The sequence below is a fragment of the Gopherus flavomarginatus genome, chromosome 9 (genome assembly GCF_025201925.1).
Source record: "Gopherus flavomarginatus isolate rGopFla2 chromosome 9, rGopFla2.mat.asm, whole genome shotgun sequence".
Lineage (NCBI taxonomy): Eukaryota > Metazoa > Chordata > Testudines > Testudinidae > Gopherus > Gopherus flavomarginatus.
The window spans coordinates 82,355,868-82,374,938 of NC_066625.1; the positions used below are offsets into that span (position 1 = coordinate 82,355,868).

Here is a 19,071-nt window from a genome sequence, read left to right on the forward strand (position 1 = left end):
TTGTCGATTTCTAGCTTGGTATACTTTGCTATTTACCATGACTGTCTGAAGCAGAGTTGTATATAACCTACCACCACGCATAAATTGATATTATTATACCTAAGACAGAATTGAAAATTCCTTTAAAAACTGCTAAAGATCCTGCATTAAAATCCCCCATCCGAATTAAAATACTGCTTGTGGAGCGGAGTTTAATCATGTTGTCATTTTCAGAAGTACTGCTTTTGATGCCATTTGTGGTTACCTTAGAAAAGCAGTAATCTGTAGATTACATACTAGAAGAGCTGTTATTACAGCATAACACGATGTGGTTAAACACTAAAATCTATTTTATTCACCACGTTTCTTTTCGGGGGTGGGAACAAACTTGATTTAAAATCTCACAACAGAGATGAATTTCCTGTAGCTGCTGTTATTAAAGACATTCCTGCCTGATGGAGATAGATAACTGAAGTCCCTTCAACTTGATCTCAAAATCTGACCATCATTTACTCCAGCCCTCTTCTTTTTATTCTCGCTGTATGTCTTTTGCCACCATTTCTCCGTGTTTTAGTCATTGCTTTACATGTGGGTGGAGAAAACTTTTATGTCCTTCTGCTAATTGTATTTTCCTTATAGAATTTCTATTCTCCTCCTATTTGTCTATTTCATGAGTGTTCCTGATTCCACTGCCTAGGGTCATTTTAGAAATGTGGGTCTTTATTCTTCTTCCTACCTTCTTCGGTCTGATTAGGTATTATTTTTCATTGGTTCTGCTACAATGGGTTCCTCCCTTTAATCTCCCGATATTTTTTTTCTCTTTTCCCCATCCTGGTATAACCAAATCCATGAAATTCACAGCCTCTCTCTTTGACACTACTGGGTCGCCTAATCACTTGATATCGATTTCCCTAACTCTTTTCATCCAGCTGAAGACACATCTTAAAACACTCCAAGCCAGAGTGTGCTCTTTGCTTTATACACACTAATAAAATGATTTACCCTTCTCTCTCTACTCTCCTCACAGGAGAAAATCGTTCAAGTCCCGGCTATTTGTGTGTGATCAGTAAATATTTAGTGTGGTGACATCTTCAGCTCCTCTCCTGATCAATACCCAGCCCAACAGGAGGTGGACTTTTGTCCGAGAGGAGACTTGCTGAGAGCTCCTTTAGATGAGTTCTTTGCCTCTCCTACAGTGTGTTAGGATTTGTCCTCGAATGTACCCAGTAAAGAGAGAAATACAGGGTTTTAAATTGTCTGTTCTCAACTGGTTTACTTTGACATTAACCTACCTACGTATCACCATATCTCCTAGCTCCCTGTGATGTTCTAAACCCTTTCAAAGTGCAGCTGTAAAATGAATCTCGAGCAAGCCACCAGACACGATGCATTTGCCATTCTGTACCCCCTCTTTTTTCTCTCTCCTCGCTTTACAATGTAATGTCGAGTGAAGGGGGGCGTAGGTGAGGGGGTCTGTTTCCTCAGTCCCACTTGTGCAGGAATCAGGATCTCTTGCTGTAAGGGTTTCGCCCTCTAGCACAATCATGCTCAGCGTGTTTGTTCGAAAGTGCCTGGGAATACAAGGTGCCTCAAGAACTTCACATCCATCCGCTTCGTCTCCTAGTAATCTGAGGCTATGTCCCTCCCCACCCCTTTTTAATAAGTTAAAATGAGTCAGGGCTGGAATATGGAAACTGCCTTTAAAATAATGAACAACGGACTAGATCTTAAACCCCATTTTCTGTAAGTATCCACTTTAGGGAGCTTTCTCTAAGGTACTAAAATGGCCAGAAAGAGGAGTTCATGAGTGCTTCTTCTGATCTGTTATTTCTTCCCAGGGAAAGCCCGTGCCTGGAATGCGAAATATTTTCTATTGTAAATGATTAAATCAGTATATAATATGTGTCAGTGTTTATATTGGTGTATAGATAGGTGTATGTGTATACACGTGTGTATAAAATCTAATACATAACTATGTATTAGATTTAGCATGTGTGTTTATGATCCATACTTTATACACAGCTATATATTTTATTATATTTGTGTATTTAGTCATCTGTCTCTATATTAGCTGAATATTACCTGCATTTATATATCTAATTGTAGTACACATACCGCACATATATACTATAGAGCTATATGTTCATGTTATATATAACATGAATATATAGCTGTATATTATGTATGTGTACTACAATTAAATATTCTACTATACAAACGAGTACATCCACCTGTTAACTTTGTTTATAAACCACTTTACCTAATGGCTTTTAACTAATTTATCCACTGCCTTATTCAGGTAAAGGAGACGACTGAGGGGGGAGTCCATATCAAAAGGTGTTACACCCTCTCTGCCGGAGGAACTTTACACATCTTGTATAGAGCGATTATCTCCAGAATATATCTTTATACTAATGCATACTTAATTGGTCTGTCTTGACTGTCCATATAAAACAATTTAATTAGGGTGCTTTCTGCTTTGGAAAGAAGGAAAAAAATCTGCCCAGCATTTATTGTATTTAGCACCAATACAGGCAGAAAATGTTGCACAAGTTTTTGGTTGAAAGAGCACCTATGTGGCCATTGAAGGGCGTTGATCCGAAAAGACAGAGAGGACAAGTAAAATCGATTTGAAGCGACCCTCTCTGTCCCTTTCACACCATTCAAACACTCCATTCCTTCTAAGACAAAGACCTAGCGCCTTGGGAATGCTTGCAAAAAAAAAAAAAAAAAGAAGGCTCCAGTCCCACAAGCAAATGGAACACTTCGAGAAATTCCTTGATATTGCTGTTATTTAAACAAATAACTAAATGATCGTCCCCAAGATATTCTTACGCAGCGTCTAGCATTTCTTCTGCAGGAATGCCCCTGGAATGGGTGGAGGTAATTATGGCTATTAGTATTGCAAGCCTAGTTTCAGCCTTGGTCATTCGAAGGCTTTTAGGGTTAAAATAGCCCTCACCTCTGACCCCTGCAGAGCAGAGTCGCGGCTATCACTACAACTTGGGCCAAAGTTTTCAAACGCTGAGCTGCACACCAGAGGGAAAACGTCTCCCTGGAATTATTTTTAATTTTAGATTTAAAACATCTTTAGCCGATTTAATTAAATCCTGTCCATACTGCACCTTGGGGTGGGGGGAGAATCCTTAAAGGAATAGTCCACAATCCCTCTCTCTCTTCCTTGTTTCCTTTAGGTTTCATTGGGCAGTTAGTTTTCAAGCATGAAAATTGTGTTCATAAAACTGAATTATTAGGTCATCCTTTCCTCCTTGGATTTCAAGGATAACCCGGGGGGAGGGTTAATTCTCCTTTCCTCTGCCCCTCTCCCTTCCAGCCGTTGGGACTGCTAGAAAAGGAACATTTGGGAAAGATGGTGTGTGGGGAGGGGGAGGCGTGGGCTAAGAAAGGAAATTACTTTACTATGTATCATATGCTTGTCAGCACACCTTAAGAATTCTCACCCGTAAGGGGTTTATTTTGCAGAGGGGGGAGGACTGCATGGAGGGCGGGAATCTGAATGTCCCTCTGGCAATAATAAAAATTCATTCAAGGGGGCTGTGTCTCCATCTCCCATGTACTGATCAGACTTAACAGGATTGGAAACTTGTGTAGACCATAGTTAGGGTATTAATGAACAGTTAAAAGATTTACCCTTCTGGTCAATATTGTGCGTTTATTCCTTCCCGCCCTCCCCCCCAGCCTGTGATGATGGTTGCCTTCATCGTTTTTTTCATCATTGTTTGAGGTGCTAAAACCCATTTGTAATTTTCATTAGCTCAGTAAACATGCAATTAACATTCAGAACTGTGGTTAACTTAATTCCTGGTTTAAGGCAAAGACAAGTAAGAGTGGGGGAACGTTTGTTCCATTTGTCAAGTTTGACACACTTCTTACCATAACAGCTTCCTAAAATAAAAGATCCGTGTGTGCCCCTCCCCCTCCACTCCCCCCGGTCATTCTTTTCTTAAAACAAAAAGGAAGAGAGCAGGAATCCATTAAGTTTAAAACTGTACCAGACTGCCAAACGCAGCATAATGTATTCCAAATTGTCCCAAACTCTCCCCGCTCTAGCGTCTCGTTCATTAGGAAAGGAGGAAGGACTGGTTGAGTGGGTCGGGAATGGGCGTAGTAGCCGATTTGCAACAGCATCCTCGAATTTTAACAAAATTAACAAATTAAAACCCCAACGCCGCGCTTTGCATTTCTAAAGTTGCCACGGTTGTGACGGGCTGAGGGAAATGTCTTTCTAAGGGTTTTAACTGGCAACAGCGATGACCATTCCAGCGGGTTTTATGGATAGGTTTATTCTTTTTAAAATGAAAAAAATATTGTGGAGTAACTCCTTCTAGCTGGGCTCTCAGGGGCAGAGAGAGACAGATTCTCGGTTAGCGCCGATTCTTTTCCAGCTTGCTGTAGCATGTGCTTGCGTTCCCTACCGATCCTAAACAGGACACTATCTCTTCGTCCTCCCCCCCGCCCCAGTCCCCTTTCTGTGCATGTGTTGATCTCTCGCCTGCAGTTGTTTGCGGTTTTTCTCTAGACGGGTTTGAAATCGGGTGCACACATCCGACCACAACACTCACTAACTTAGGAGATTTCACTCTTATTTATCGATATTGTTTCCGGCTGGACTAGGGGGGCTGTGAGGTTTTTTTTTTCCTCCTTTGTTTTGGTTTGGTTTTTAAGTCTAGGGTCTTTTCAGCGCCAAACAAAGTGTAGCAAGACGCTCTTCCTTCTAAGGAATGAGATGAGAGACACGGATCACTCAAAGACATCTCTCCTACCTTGGGTTTGGGTGGGTTTTTTTTTTTTTCTTAAAGGCAAGGCGCACATTCCTAAGCAGCTATGTACAACGCTCTCCCTCAAACCCTGTCTGTGCAAAGTTAGAGTGAGTGTTCAGTTGTTGTTTTTTTCCCCCCCAAGGCTGAACGCTAATAACACACGGAAAGCACTTCCCTGTAGGCTGGGGGAGATCTATTCCCTTCACCTCGCTTCTTTCTCCCCCCGCCCCCCGAAAGCTGTAGCCTCTTTTTCTTTTATTTATTTATTTATTTACTTTTTTTTTAATCAGTTTGCACAATCGCTTAGATAAACACCAAGAAGGAGATTCTCTTTAATTACCCAACGCACATCTTTTCAGGGGGGCAAACAGCGGTTGTTTTTTTTTTTTTTTTTTTTTTTGGTTTGTTTGTTTCACCTGCCAAACTAAAGGAGAGGTAGAAAAAGAAGATGCAAGCGATTTGGGACCTTGAACAAGGCAAATATGGTTTTGGTATGTTTACTTATAGTTTTTTCTTCTTTTTCACTCTTTTTTTAAATGTGTTGTGATCTTGTGTTTCTCTTAAGAAAACAATTGTTAGATAACTTAAGTATTAAACTATCGTTTCTAAGGTTACGTGGGTTGCTCGAAGGGGATGGGGGGGGAGAGGGAAGAGACCCACTGTCTGCAATTACAGCACCATCAGTTATCACGTCCTTTAGTAAAAATAAACAAAGCCTAAATCAGATTCAAAAGCTAATATACAAACGTGTATCAAAGTCATTTCAAACAAGAGTAAAGAACGAATAGCCCTTCTGAAAGGGTATTTTGTTATAGTAACTGACTAATTCTACTTTGTTATAGTAACTGACTGTGAAGGATGCAGAGGAACCAGGTCTCTAACTTTAGTGCTAGGGATTCTGCAGGAATTTTGTAATCGTGGGAAGTTGACAGCATATTTCTCAATTATTAGTATTACTATTACTATTATTTTGAGGAAGGACGGTGTTGAATGTGTAGCCCTGAGAACCCATCTTTCTCCCACCAGGAACAATTTCTGTGTAAGCAAGTACAATAGTAAGAAGCAGGAATATATACTCACCATCGGAAGGTGCGGTTGGCAGCTGGTCTGCAGCTTTAAGGCAAATATTTATCCTTCTTTATTGCAAAAGGTGCAGATCTGACTTTAAGCAGCAAAACTGCTCTGTTCTGACAAAAGCATGAGAGGCATGGCTTCTCATTTAAAAAAAAATCACAAACCAGTCCCCCCCCCCCCCCCCGCTTAAAAATACCTATTCAACACACTGCTTGGAGAAACTCTGATGCAGAAATCTAACTGTCCGTCTAGGAGTGTCCAAGCCAATTAATTTTAAATCCTTAGGAATTAATCAGATTAAAATGCACAGAAGTTTCATTCTCGTATGCATACGTGAGCCAAAAGTCGTTTCCCTTTAAGAGATCCTTTTCTTTTAAAGTTGAATTTTAGGCAGATAAGAGACTTACACTAGGGGGCAGACAGATACTGTACTTGCTCCAATCTTAAGCAATTTTTTTCCCCTCTCTCACAGCATATGCTCTGATTTAGCACTGTAAATTTTTCAGAGGACCCAACTCTGACAGCCCCTGGTGATTTTCAAAGTACCACAAGCCAGTGGTTAAAAATTGCATTGACTTGGAAGTTCAGAGGCACACAATAGGAGCCACTTTCCCTATTCATGGAACTTCAGTGTGGTGGAAGAGAAAAACACACACATACTACATTCAGGGAGAAGAGGAATTCATTGCATTCTGTTAGACGTAACTGCTTTCCGCTGAGTTCAGAGTGAAACTCGGTATTTGTTCGATGCTATATTCCTATTGCGATTTAATCTATAAAGAAGTAGGGGACGATTAGGCAAGTTTCTGCCAGTAAAACAGATAGCCTCCTCTTTTCTAAACATTTACGCGGACGCTATCCCAAACTTTATTTTAAAAAAATAAAGCTTTCCGCCCCCCTCTCATTAAAATAAATTTACATCTGCAGTAAAATGGCAGGAGGGGTTTATTATTTTATAAATAATAATAAATATAATAATAATGATAATTAATAATACAATCCTACTTTCAAAAAATGACTGTTCTATTGTGTCTCAGCTCCGATAAGGACTTTGTAGAATCTTCATCTATCAGAGATACGCTCATTTTTCAAATAGTATTCAGCAACATTAGCTGCAGTTCATCATTATATTCATCTATTCTACATCAGCCTACTTCGCAGGGGTGTTTTCAAATAAATGGGAAACCACCTAATAGACAATCTCATTGTTGTATCCCTCGAAGAGCAAATAGTTAATCTGGGGCATTCTTCATTATGGTTTGAGTAATCCGAATATACCGGAGCTTTTAAGCATATGTAGGTGGATCATATATTCAGACTATTCATAATGTGGACCTTGTTAAAAAAATAAACACTCTTCCTGCATTTGTTAAGATGTTCATGTTTTTAGATGATGGATTATCCCTGTATACGTTGTAAGATTTGAGAGAGGAAACCTTTTTCCAAGACATGCCACATAAACTGCAGTCAATAATTATGGTTTATATTCTCAGCCAAAATGTGTGACCTCTAATGTCTGAGTTATTTGGAAATCAGAAGGCAGCTCTCCACGTTTTAACAGTAAAAGGTCCCTTCCCCCAACCCCTTTCTTTCTATCTGCCCCTCGATCACTATTTAAGTTAAGGGTTGATATTGCTACATCATGATCAATTGGAATTCTACTGCCTGCCTTTGAAATTGACCAGACGCACATCTTTGTTGGTGGAATCTTATTATATTCCAGGTTTATAAACAGGACAGTGTCAAGTCTAGGTGCTTTTTACAACTTTCCAATCATCTCAGCACCTGCGGCTTTAGAGACATATATTATTTCTGCGGCAGAAGGGGTGTGCATGTGGCAACATGAAAAAGTGTGTGTGGAGGGGGAAAGCTGCAGCAATGAATCCTGTATATAGTTTTGTATGCATCTGGGTCCCCATGTTTCTACTTAGTTTGACTATATGTGTATAAATCCCTATCTCAGACTTTTGTATATATGTATGTGTATATTTGTATAGAAGTAACTGTCTGCCTGTCCATTTATCTATATATTTTAAAATGTATTTCTACCTATCCATGCGTTTGTCTGTTCTGGTGCTTGCTGCAGCTATTCAATAGGAAATAAACTATCTCCGTTATGGTGTTTAGTACCCAGGTTCAATAAGATATAAACAATTGCCCCTGTGCACTTAGATCAGTTACCTATTTAGAGTTGCTCCATATATAGTACAGAGATTGTGCTACCGAGTCACAATGCTACATCGCATCCCCGTATATGTTATCCGTAAATTTCTGCTTAGCCTAAAACAAAAAGAATAAAGTTGAATAGCTAGAAATGCATTGCGTTATGACCAAACCGCCTAGGTTTCTGATCAAAGAAAAGAAATTCATATTCTGGAAAGCAGCATTGAATTTTTCCAACATACTCAAATGAATGTAAGATATGCTGTACTTGATTAAATCATTGCTATTGCTGTAAACACTATGCAACTCAGAATAAATATGTGTGGGTATGTGTTCAAGTATATAGATATTCAGACATGTGTGATGTGTATTTGTATGCTAATTATTTCCAATTTACGTTTGGGTGTTTGATGAAAAGAATGGTTCTTGAAATGCCAGCGCAGTCAAGAAACAATGAAGTCTATACTCAACTATTCTGTAATCAAGTACCATATTCACTGATGTCTCTGTCTATATACATTGATAGATGTATATGTAATATATATGTAGCATACACACAGACATTTCACTAATGTGTATGGTATGAATACAGGTATCTCTACCTTTGCAAATAACCATTCACAATAATTAGCTAGGGTTGCATATACTGAAATTATAGTTTACAGCTAACTCCATTTTAGAGGGGTTTTTAAAATGATGTTGAATAAGGTTCATGATAATGTCTTTTAACTGCAGCATCTGAGTGACACAGTTATCTTTTTGTCAGCATCCTCTTCGCGGATTGAGCAATTAAAAAGTTAAATCTACATACCTACGAAACTTTAACCCTCAAAAGGAGAAGGTAGTCACTGAGGAATATCAATTCTGAAAGCACTCCTTCCCCAATTTTTTATTTATAAGAATTACATCCGATCACCTTATTAGCACAGAAGCTGTTATTTTTACACTCCTCACCCCACCCCCCTTGGAAAAAAAATCCACCAGGAATTTATTTTATGACATTATCGCCACAATGGGGAACAGGCAAATGTAATGTAACTCTCTTGCTTACAGGTGATAATATGATCAGATTTTTTTTCTCGTGCCTGATCAAAAAGTTAATAAAGTCTGAGACCTACAAAGACTATTTCAGTCTCACTTTGCCCTGGATGTTTATCTGCGTCTCCAGCCTAATTTTCCCCCATTCTTTTGAAAGATACTGCAACTAAGGCAAAGGGAAAGTGTAAAGATATAATAATAACGATCATATTTAAAAAAAATCATCCCCCACCTCCGTTCTAGCTGTCCGAGAACGGTTCTCTCTTTAGGACCGAGCGGCCTGCTTTGGCAGCCATGCCTGCCAGCACAAGGCTGAGCGGTCCAATGAGAGGCGAGGGGCGGTCCGGGAGCTTTTGACCAGTCAAACGCAGTCTGTTGCCTTATAAGGCGAGCGGTCGCCATGGTAACGTGTGCTAAGTTGCAGCAGTCGTGTCAAAGTTCACTATATAGAGAGCTCAGTGAGCTGATCGCAGAGAAAGCACTCACCACTCTGCCAGCCCCGCTCCTATAAATCGCATTCACTTCCTAACCCCCCTTCTTAGCATATTTGATCACTTTGATTCTCAGTTCTTTTTCTTTCGCCTTTTTTTTTTTTGCTTTTTGTTTTTTTTTGTGGTCGTGGGGAGGGGGGGTTGATTGTCCCTCCCGCGCCTCTTCTCGTCTTGCTTTTTTTTTTTTTTTTTTTGCATGAAGAATGATGCTGTGTTCTAGGTTGTGATCTGTCTTTCCCTCCTCCTCTTCCTCCTCCTGCTCTCCTCTTTTATCATTATCACTGGCTGAGCTCTAAGCTGGAGAGTTGACTCTTTCCCTTCACCTCCCCCTTCCCCCTCCCTCCCTCCCCCCCCCCCACCCCATGTGTTGTGTGAACCAACTGCGCTAAGAGCCCCACTTGCAAAGAAGGAGACGCGGCACAAGGCAGCGAGCAGCAGCAGCAGCAACAGCGGCGGCAGCAGGAGGAGAAGCAGCAGCAAAATAAAGAAAAGAAAAAAGAGAGAGAAAGAAACAGCGGAAAGAAAGAAAGAGAGAGAGGAAAAAAAAGCGAAGCTGATCTCGGTTGATGTTTCCACAATCTGGACTTCAAAAAACTACAGCGAACCCCTCGGCTTTCTGCGCCGAGAAAAGTCTTTTTAGTTGTGCAATTTTTTTTTTCTTTGCAAGCCTTGTGTGTAATCTTTAACCTTTTCTCCATTCTTATTTTGATGGCTTTCCTGAATGGCTGACTGTGAGCTTCCCTGGACCTGGCCCCCCGACACTCGCCTCTACTCCTTCAACTCCTCTGCAGCAGATCAGCTTTAAGAGAGAGAGAGGGGGAGATCTTTGAAGAGATTTTGTCCTCTCTCTCTCTCCCCCCTACCCCTACCACCCCCTTACTTCTGTCTTTAAGCAAGACAATCGACTCGCAATCTGCCCCCCAACACCCCTCGTCCTCCGCCTTCGCTGGCATTTTTTTCTGTCCCCCATCCCCCTTTTTCTCCTTTTTTAAAGGGAAAAAAGAGAGAGAGAGAGAGAAACTGCTGCAAAACTGATCTGAAAGCAAAGCAAACAAACTTTAAAAATAAAGGGGGAACAGGAAGTTTGGAAACGGTGTCCAATAGATATGGCAATGGTAGTTGGTGCGTGGCGAGATCCCCAGGACGATGTACCCGGAGCTCAGGGAACTCAGCCTGCTCAAGCCCCTCCAGTGCAAGGACCACCAGCTGGGGCCCCTCACACACCACAAACCCCAGGACAAGGAGGGCCCCCCAGCACTCCAGCCCAGACCAACCAGCCAAGCCAGCAGAGCCAAGGAGGAGACAAGCAGCAGCAGCAGCAGCACATTGAATGTGTGGTTTGTGGGGACAAGTCTAGTGGCAAACATTATGGCCAATTTACTTGCGAGGGTTGCAAGAGTTTCTTCAAGCGGAGTGTCAGGAGGAACCTGAGCTATACTTGTCGTGCCAACAGGAACTGTCCCATTGACCAGCACCACCGCAATCAGTGTCAGTACTGCCGGCTCAAAAAATGCCTCAAAGTTGGCATGAGACGGGAAGGTATTGGGATTTCATTTGTTTTCCAATTTTCAGTGACTGCATTTTGCTTTTCTGTTTTTCTTTTCTCCCCTTCAAACAAATCAGTTTAAAAAAAAAAACAAGCCTAATCAACAATAAACAGCGAGTGAGAGAAACTTTCCCTTAATTCAGACAGAGGTGTTGAGGGGAGGGGGGCTTGCCTGCTTTCTCCTGCCCTCCTCATTGATGTGTGTGATTTGGCTGATGGAGTTTCATTGGAAGTGGATATTTTAGGTTCAGCTGTTTAAGGAGGGAGATGAGTATTCTGAGGCGTGGTTACTTTTTTAATGTTTCCTCCTGCATGTTCAGCATTACCCCCCCCCCTTTACCCCCAAATCGTGTGTGTGTGAATTTATAGATAGATAGATGAATATCTACCCCCATCACCCACCCTTACACAGGAGGTTCGAATTACTGTAGCAATGTAACTCGCATCACTGCAGGGTTCTTCTGCATTCCACTATGGATTCTCAGTCTGATTTTTAAAAATGAACCCGTCTCTTTAGTATTGTAATTATCTCCCCCACCCCCCAGGAGAGACAGCGAGAATGTGGTAAAAGGGACGAGAGATGGAGGAAAGAAATGAGCAGCTGAGGGGTTTTGATCCGTGCAAATCGAGTCTTTGTGATATAAAATTAGACGAGAAATCTGAGCCTCCAGTTTTGCAATGGCGTGTTCTGTGTCTGGACGCTGCTATGTAGGTTAAGGGTTAGGGGGGCTTTGGACTGCCAGGCTTGTCTTTGTGTGTCTGCAAGAGTAACTAACCTTGTCATATGCTAAATAACAAATCTAAGCCACGCACATTTCAGCCACTCTCCCTTCTTTCTGCATCTCTGGCTATTATTCCCTTTCCCTCTCCTTTTCGCTCTCTGTCACCATGTAAATTTATTAACAAAATGAAAGGCCCACTTTCCATGAGCAGCTGATAAAGGTGCTTTTAAATAATAACCCTCGTCCGTCGCGTGGCTGTATCTACCCGTCGCTGTTGCAGGGGAATTTTACCTTTTTAAAGGATTGTTGAATAGTCAATAAATGCTGTCCGGGACGAGCATTCTGTGTTTTGAAAGGTGCCTGCACCCTCCCCGCCCTGCAGCCCTAAATCAATAAGCAATATCAGCTGTAATGAAGAGGAATCCCCACCCCCCCACACACACAGACGTTCGGTACATATGAGGGGGCGGGGGGTGAATTCTTGTGTGTTTTAGGAACTGAGGATCCGTAGTGTCCTTAAAGCAGTTCAGAGCAGCAGCCTTGAGGCATGTACAGAGCCTTGCTTAGCTTTTATTGCTGCTTTTACTTTAACCAGGAACTGCAGAGCCCTAAACCAGACACAGGCTGAACTCTGTCTGGAAAATGCATATCCCCCCGAAGCTGCTTCTACCCAGGGTCACACACAAAGCAGAAGTTGATTGGAAAAGGATCGTAGCAATTCAGATATTAATTGCTGTAGTTTCTTCTTTATTTACTGCAGCCGTCCAGAGGGGCAGAATGCCACCCACACAGCCAACTCATGGTCAGTTCGCCTTGACAAATGGGGACCCTCTCAACTGCCATTCCTACCTATCCGGATATATCTCCCTTCTCCTGCGAGCAGAACCTTACCCAACCTCCCGCTTTGGCAGTCAATGCATGCAACCCAACAACATCATGGGCATCGAGAACATTTGTGAACTGGCAGCCAGGATGCTCTTCAGTGCTGTGGAGTGGGCCAGGAATATCCCCTTCTTCCCAGACCTCCAGATCACAGACCAGGTGGCCCTCCTCAGGCTGACCTGGAGCGAGTTATTTGTGCTCAACGCTGCCCAGTGCTCCATGCCCCTCCACGTAGCCCCTCTCCTGGCCGCTGCTGGCCTCCACGCTTCGCCGATGTCTGCTGACCGAGTGGTCGCCTTTATGGACCACATACGAATCTTCCAAGAGCAAGTAGAAAAACTGAAAGCGTTGCATGTCGACTCTGCAGAATATAGCTGTTTAAAGGCCATAGTCCTCTTCACCTCAGGTAGGCAGCATTTATTTGCACTCTTACCCCCCTCCCCAGCCATCCCGTTGAAATCGGTTCACTCTGGCAAAGTGGAAGAAGCTGGAAACCCCACCAGAATCATTGCTACATGTGTCCTTTTAGAAAAATGGGATGTGTTTCTCCAAGGAACCAAGGAAGGCCTGGCCTACAGGCATCCTTAGAGGGAGCCTTCAAATAGTTTTAACAATGATGGGGGGGGGGACTTTTGAGCACCAATAAGGCATGTGAGCTTCTGCTTTCCCGGGTGAAAATAATATTTGATTTCACCGTATAGCTCTGGCATTTAAGGATACCAACAGCAGCAAAAGCTGTCTGATGTTAAATGCAAGTCTTCCCATCTCTGAAACCACTTTTAAAAAAAGAAGGATCATTTTATGGGCAACCACAAAACAACAACAACAACCAAAGCAGCCTTGCGAGATTAAAAGTGAATTAAAAAAAAAAGTTAAGCGTGCCAAGCAGAATTTAAAATCCATTCGTTTCCATCCCATAAAATAAAATAAATCCAATTTCCCAAAGAGCTGTCTCTTGAGTTAAATAGAATGTGGCAATGCGCAGTTCTGTATCATTTGATCTAAGGGAGAAAGTTTGCAGTTATACCCAGCAGGAGTAGTTTGGTCCAAAGTAAGTAGCGGTTTGTAAAAGATAATTCTCCAGTACATACATAGTAATAATATGAAAACTAACAGAAGAGGATTCTTAGCTGGGGCTTAAAAATGTAATTCGATGGTTACACAGCTATGCCTCTCTCTGGAAGGAAATAATCAAAGCAGTAAGGTGCTTCTTAGATAATTAAAAGTGGAAAATATGTGCCAACTTTTTCTGCATATAAATAGTATATGAGTTATAAAACAATAATTGAATGCATTGTGAAATCTAATTAACTTGCACCGTAGTTTAACCTGTGTGAGTAATAGACTTGATTTTAACTCTGGAGGCTACATATATATATAATTTAAATACATGCTTTCTAATTTGTGCACTACGTTAGTCGAGGCTGCTAACTTTAAGGCTGCATCCGGTGACACACTGTATTGGACCTCTAGAAGTTTTGGATTAAGGTGGTTTTGTTTTCTTAAATGATTTCTTTTGTAACTAATCTGAAAGCTTGGGAAAGTGGCCACGTGATAAACATATGAATGGAAGCAGGGCTTGTAAAATAATTACTCATCGGAGTTTTTTAAAGCCTGATATCAGGAAACAGAAAAAAAATGTAGTTTATGTGGAGTGGGGGAAGGAGGACACACAATCCGTTCCTTGTTGTGTTAAAGGGGGTCTGGGGAACCAAGTCATTTTCTGGACTTTGTCCAGATTCTGGGTCGTGACCTAAACTTCCTTTTATATATTATTGCTTTACACGTAAAACTTTTTTTTTTCAAATTACTTGTGCTAAAATCCTAAAGTGATCAATTAGCAGGGAGCATCTAGCCGTAGGAAAAGCAGAATGTACCGTTTGTTTGTGGGATGCTTATTTTATTTCCCTGTCATTTTTCAAGGATGCATTTTATCCCTCGCTCAAATTTTCAGCTAGGATTTTCCCTCACCCGCAGCACACTCACTCCCCAACACAACCCTGATGAGTTTATTTCAAATCCTGGATTTCTAAAGAGCACTTTTTTTATCCTTTCAAGAAAACAATCGTCCGACACTGTCCTAACTGTTAAATTTATTACTATTTGCAAAATGTGAGGCCTGGCATGCAAATTGCCTCCCAACTAGATAAAGGTTTCTGTTATCTGATTTTGTGGAAACACACACATGCAAATATAAGGTTATGCATGCAGCTTCTCAAACGCCCCAATAACCCTCAATGATGTCAAACACACACACATAGATGCATATGATGTTTGCTCTTTTAATTTTTTCCCCTTTTTCTTATTTATTTAAAATCTGGGTCCTAATGACTCGCAGAATATGCATGTGTTAGCCCTATGCCTAAGAAGCCACAGAGAGGTCAGGTCACAACCTGTGCTCTTTCAGTACAGACGTCTCTGATTTAAAGGGAACTGCTTGTGTTTTAGCGTATCAGAAAAATGTCCAGACCATATCAGGGAGTTTTTCGTCTTGTAGAGGATTTGGGTTTAAAAGAAACAAAAAGAAAAAGTGAGAAAAAGAAAAGAGGGGGACACAGTTCAAATGAACAGAGAGATCACAGTTTGCATGGCTGCCTTTGAATAGGCTAAACTGACAAGATCAGTTTTAAAGGGCCACTTAAATCAGTTTCAAAGACTGAAGAAAAACGCGTTGTCTTCTTTGGGAGAGAATCTATTGCTGGAACCGGGGCTCCATTATTCTTTGCAGAGCCAGTTTTTAGTATTAATTATTATTATTATTATTTATTTATTTATTTATTTATTTATTTATTACTAGTCCTTCTAGCCGTACGATGAGACTCTTCAGTGTTATTTTCCGAGTGGGAAAGAAATAGTGGCTTCTCCCCCGCACGCTTTTCTACCGTTGCAAATAATAATAATAATAATTAATAATAAAATGACACTTTCCCAGCATCTCAGTCTTAATGCCTAGCTCAGTAGTGCAATTAAACCCTCAGATCTTAAAGCTGTGTTTGATTCTAGAGCAGACCCTTCCGATGGGTGAAATATATATATATATATATATATGTATATATATATATATTCACCTTTTGCTAAAAACATGCTTAGCTCTGAGAGCGACATGATCAACCACTATCTAAGCCTAATTTTACCAGTTTTTTTTTAAAAAAAACAATCTTATTTAAACTGATTGTTTTCTCTTTCCTTTTTTTTTTTTTTATTTTTTTTAACTTTCTTCTAGATGCCTGTGGTCTCTCTGATGTAGCCCATGTTGAAAGTTTACAGGAGAAGTCACAGTGTGCTTTGGAAGAATATGTTAGGAGCCAGTATCCCAACCAACCAACGCGATTCGGGAAGCTATTACTACGTCTTCCCTCACTGCGCACTGTCTCATCTTCTGTCATAGAGCAATTGTTTTTCGTCCGTTTGGTAGGTAAAACCCCCATAGAAACCCTAATCAGGGATATGTTACTGTCTGGCAGCAGTTTTAACTGGCCTTATATGTCCATTCAATAAAATATTGGAGAAAAAAATTAAAATATATATATTGAGAAGGGAGATGAAAGAGAGGGAAAGGAAAGCAAATGACATTTGGGTTCTGGTGGTTGCTTATATTTCCTTCTGCTAAGGATGTAAAAGGATGTTACAAGTTTGCTAGAAGAAGACAGGAAAAAAAATAATGGACTGTGAATTAAAAAAAGACTCTCAAATGAACTTTTACAGAATGCATTAAAAACTCCCGTGTCATTAAGCGAAAAAAAAACTTGCTACTTATCATTTCTTTTGTTTAAAAAATAAAGGGAAAAGAAAAGTGAAAGAAAAAAAGAAAGAAGGAAGGAAATACATTAGGGTGGGTTTTTCTTTTTTCTTTTCTTTTTTTTTTCTTTTATGGGGTAAACTTTTTAAAGAAAAATATCTCGCTGAAAGTGCTTTTAAAGGAAATTTGGAGAAAATTAGCAATGGAAAAAAGTAAGTCTTTTTTTTCCAAATTATTAATTGTCCTATGTGTCTATGTACCTATAGTTGTTCTTTTTTGTATTTTTCTGGTTTCAAACCAGTTTATTCTGTGGTTCTATAATAATTTTTGATATAATCTTGGCTTCTTTAAAAAAATGTGTATCCTTAAAATATATGTTCTGAAAGAATTAAAACTGAGTCCACGAAAGTATCATAGGAAGAAAGGAAAAGAAAAGGAAAAAACCCCTCAACAACACAATGATGGAAGCGCACTTAGAGGTGGTGACCCAAAATTTAGCTTGAAGCTGAGAGAGAGAGCTATAATTATATAGACCCAAATGAACCACATGTCACTTAACTACCCCCAAAACTAGGTTTTTGATATTTTCAGACAGAAAATGAACTGTGGGGATTTATTGTAGGTAGGATGAATTGTGTCCAAGACACATTATGGTTTTGATTAAAAAAACAAAAACAAAAAACTAAAAAGAAAAAAAAACAAAAAAAAACAAAGTGAACTTTTGTAATTTGGATTGGGTTCCACATAGTTCTTCATGAATTGTTATTAAACTCCTCTATCTGTTTGTATATTTGCAAGCCCTTTGTATTATAATAATTGTTGATATTTTCCCTTTTTAAAAAAATATCATTGAAATCAGCATGACAAAATAACACTGTTGGCACTTATAGATAACGTGATTGATTCAGTATCTTAGAGTTTACAGTTTTGTGTTTAAAAAAACTGAAGGTTTTTTTTTAAGTGCAACATTTCTGTATACTGTAAAAGTTATAATAACTGAACTGTTTGGTCGAGTCTTTGTGTGTTATATTCCAAGGAAAATTGAAAGTATTCAGAAATTAAAATATTATTTGATATCTGAAACTTGTTTGGCTGTCAAATGTCTTTCAGAAACTGCATTACTTCTCCATAGTTTGTAGTTCTATAAATCCATAGGCAATTGATTTGTTTACTTGTCACAATAAGTTTGTAGCAGACGTATAGTAGGGTATTTACCTGTTTAATTCGGGAGTGGGGTTGGGGGACTTAAATTCATGGTTTATCTTTGGTTTAGGAAGTACTATATTGAAATGGTAAACCATTACCCCCCATTCATCTAATCCTCCTGTTAATTAAAAATGGATTTTCTAGAGAAGGGCCTTATTTTTATCACACTTAAGTGCCTGCATAGGAAAAGTATTGTTGTGAAAAAGTATTAGAAATCTGAAGATCAGTATCTATTTTATGATCAGAATGGGAGGAAAAATCTTTTGTAAATTTCTGACCTACACGCACAAGACCACTGGAGCAAGGTAATAGCAGTATTGTAAATACAGGTCAGTTGTTTGCAATGAGTTTTCTTCAAGCATGTGTGATTTTTTAATAATACTCTGTAACTGCCATCTATCGTTGTCATTGAGAGGTCTTCAGATGGAGTGACTTAGCTTGTAGGACTGAGGAGACTGTTTTTAATGTGTATATAATAACAAGTGGAGTAAAAAAAATTTGGCAGTGAAAGCATGACCAGAGGTTGTCAACATATTTTACATTTGGGATACCTGAATGTATGTGTACCTCTGCGTACACACATATATGTGCAGGGCCCTATATTGGAATCCTCGCGCCAGCAAAGGTCCCATTCAGATCAGTGGGAGTTTTGTCTGCGGAAGTGCTGCAGGATCGGATACACAATTTGTGTATTTAATACTTACTATCCCTGTCTTCGCAAATAAAATTTGAAGGAAGGGAAGACACAAAGCAGGGTGATCTGATTTTGAAAGCGGTTGCTTTCTTTTGTGTGTGTATGTGTGTGTGTGTGTGTCCTGTCCCCCACCTAAGGTCTATAGCAGATGCTTTGTATACGAAAGCTTGCAGTTTTGTCCTTGTGTGAGGCTTCCCACCCTCTCTGCCACAAGTTTCTACACCATGTTGTGGTTTCAAAAAAAAAAGCGGGGGGGGGGGGATACAATTCTGTAAAGTCGATTAAACCTTGATCTTCCTTCCACTTAGACCCATCTGTGGAGGGGAGGGGAGCGGGGGAAAATGATATATATAATTGTGAATTTGAGCAGTTTTACACCTGAACCACGGCTGATTATATATAAGTATATAAACTCTGTGTGTGTGCATGTGTTACTGAAGGGGATTGCTGACCTCTAGATTTAGCTTTTTCTATTGCAAGTGCTCTGCGTGTGAGTGAATGTGTGTGAAGTTTTAATTCCAGCTAAGATCACCGGATCTTTACTTGTTTGTTTTGTGTTAGTTTATTGTAAGCAACCGTTTGCTGTACATTGTTATTGGCATTAAATTATAATTTATGATTTTCAAATCAAAAGACATTCCCTGTTTTGTTATGTTTTTTAATGTTTGAAAGCCTGCAAGCTCTATATAGAGATCTGTGTTTCTGCAGCTGGTGTACAAAGAATAAGAGTAAACAGAAAATGCATCAGGCTTAACA

At 40.0% G+C, this 19,071-nt stretch overlaps 1 protein-coding gene and 1 long non-coding RNA gene across 6 annotated transcripts in view; one reads left to right on the forward strand and one right to left on the reverse strand.

Moving 5' to 3' along the window:
- Positions 1-6,425, reverse strand: part of LOC127057923 (uncharacterized) — a 36,836-nt gene extending 30,411 nt beyond the window's left edge. For 2 of the 3 annotated variants that reach the window (XR_007776232.1, XR_007776231.1), the window contains exon 1: positions 5,841-6,424. This is a non-coding gene — a long non-coding RNA (uncharacterized LOC127057923). Of the gene's footprint in view, positions 1-5,840 lie in introns of all 3 variants that reach the window. The other variant, XR_007776233.1, reaches the window with a different exon arrangement.
- Positions 4,422-17,498, forward strand: NR2F2 (nuclear receptor subfamily 2 group F member 2). 3 transcript variants are annotated; one of them, XM_050967153.1, is made up of 3 exons: positions 4,422-5,251; positions 12,555-13,082; positions 15,900-17,498. In XM_050967153.1, exons 1-3 carry the CDS (start codon positions 5,209-5,211, stop codon positions 16,172-16,174), a joined length of 846 nt encoding a protein of 281 aa, XP_050823110.1. In that variant the 5' UTR covers positions 4,422-5,208; the 3' UTR covers positions 16,175-17,498. The 3 variants fall into 3 exon arrangements, with proteins under 3 accessions (XP_050823110.1, XP_050823108.1, XP_050823109.1); XM_050967151.1 differs by lacking the exon at positions 4,422-5,251 and adding an exon at positions 9,496-11,065 and having other exon boundaries at positions 12,534-13,082; XM_050967152.1 differs by lacking the exon at positions 4,422-5,251 and adding an exon at positions 9,497-11,065.
- Positions 17,499-19,071: the final 1,573 nt, after the last annotated feature.

Excerpts from the sequence above, each read along its gene's own strand:
- NR2F2 (XM_050967151.1), top strand. The coding sequence starts at position 10,633 with ATGGCAATGGTAGTTGGTGCGTGGCGAGATCCCCAGGACGATGTACCC. Across the intron at positions 11,066-12,533 it reads AGTTGGCATGAGACGGGAAG|TTTCTTCTTTATTTACTGCA; the intron begins GTATTGGGATTT and ends TAATTGCTGTAG. Across the intron at positions 13,083-15,899 it reads CATAGTCCTCTTCACCTCAG|ATGCCTGTGGTCTCTCTGAT; the intron begins GTAGGCAGCATT and ends ACTTTCTTCTAG.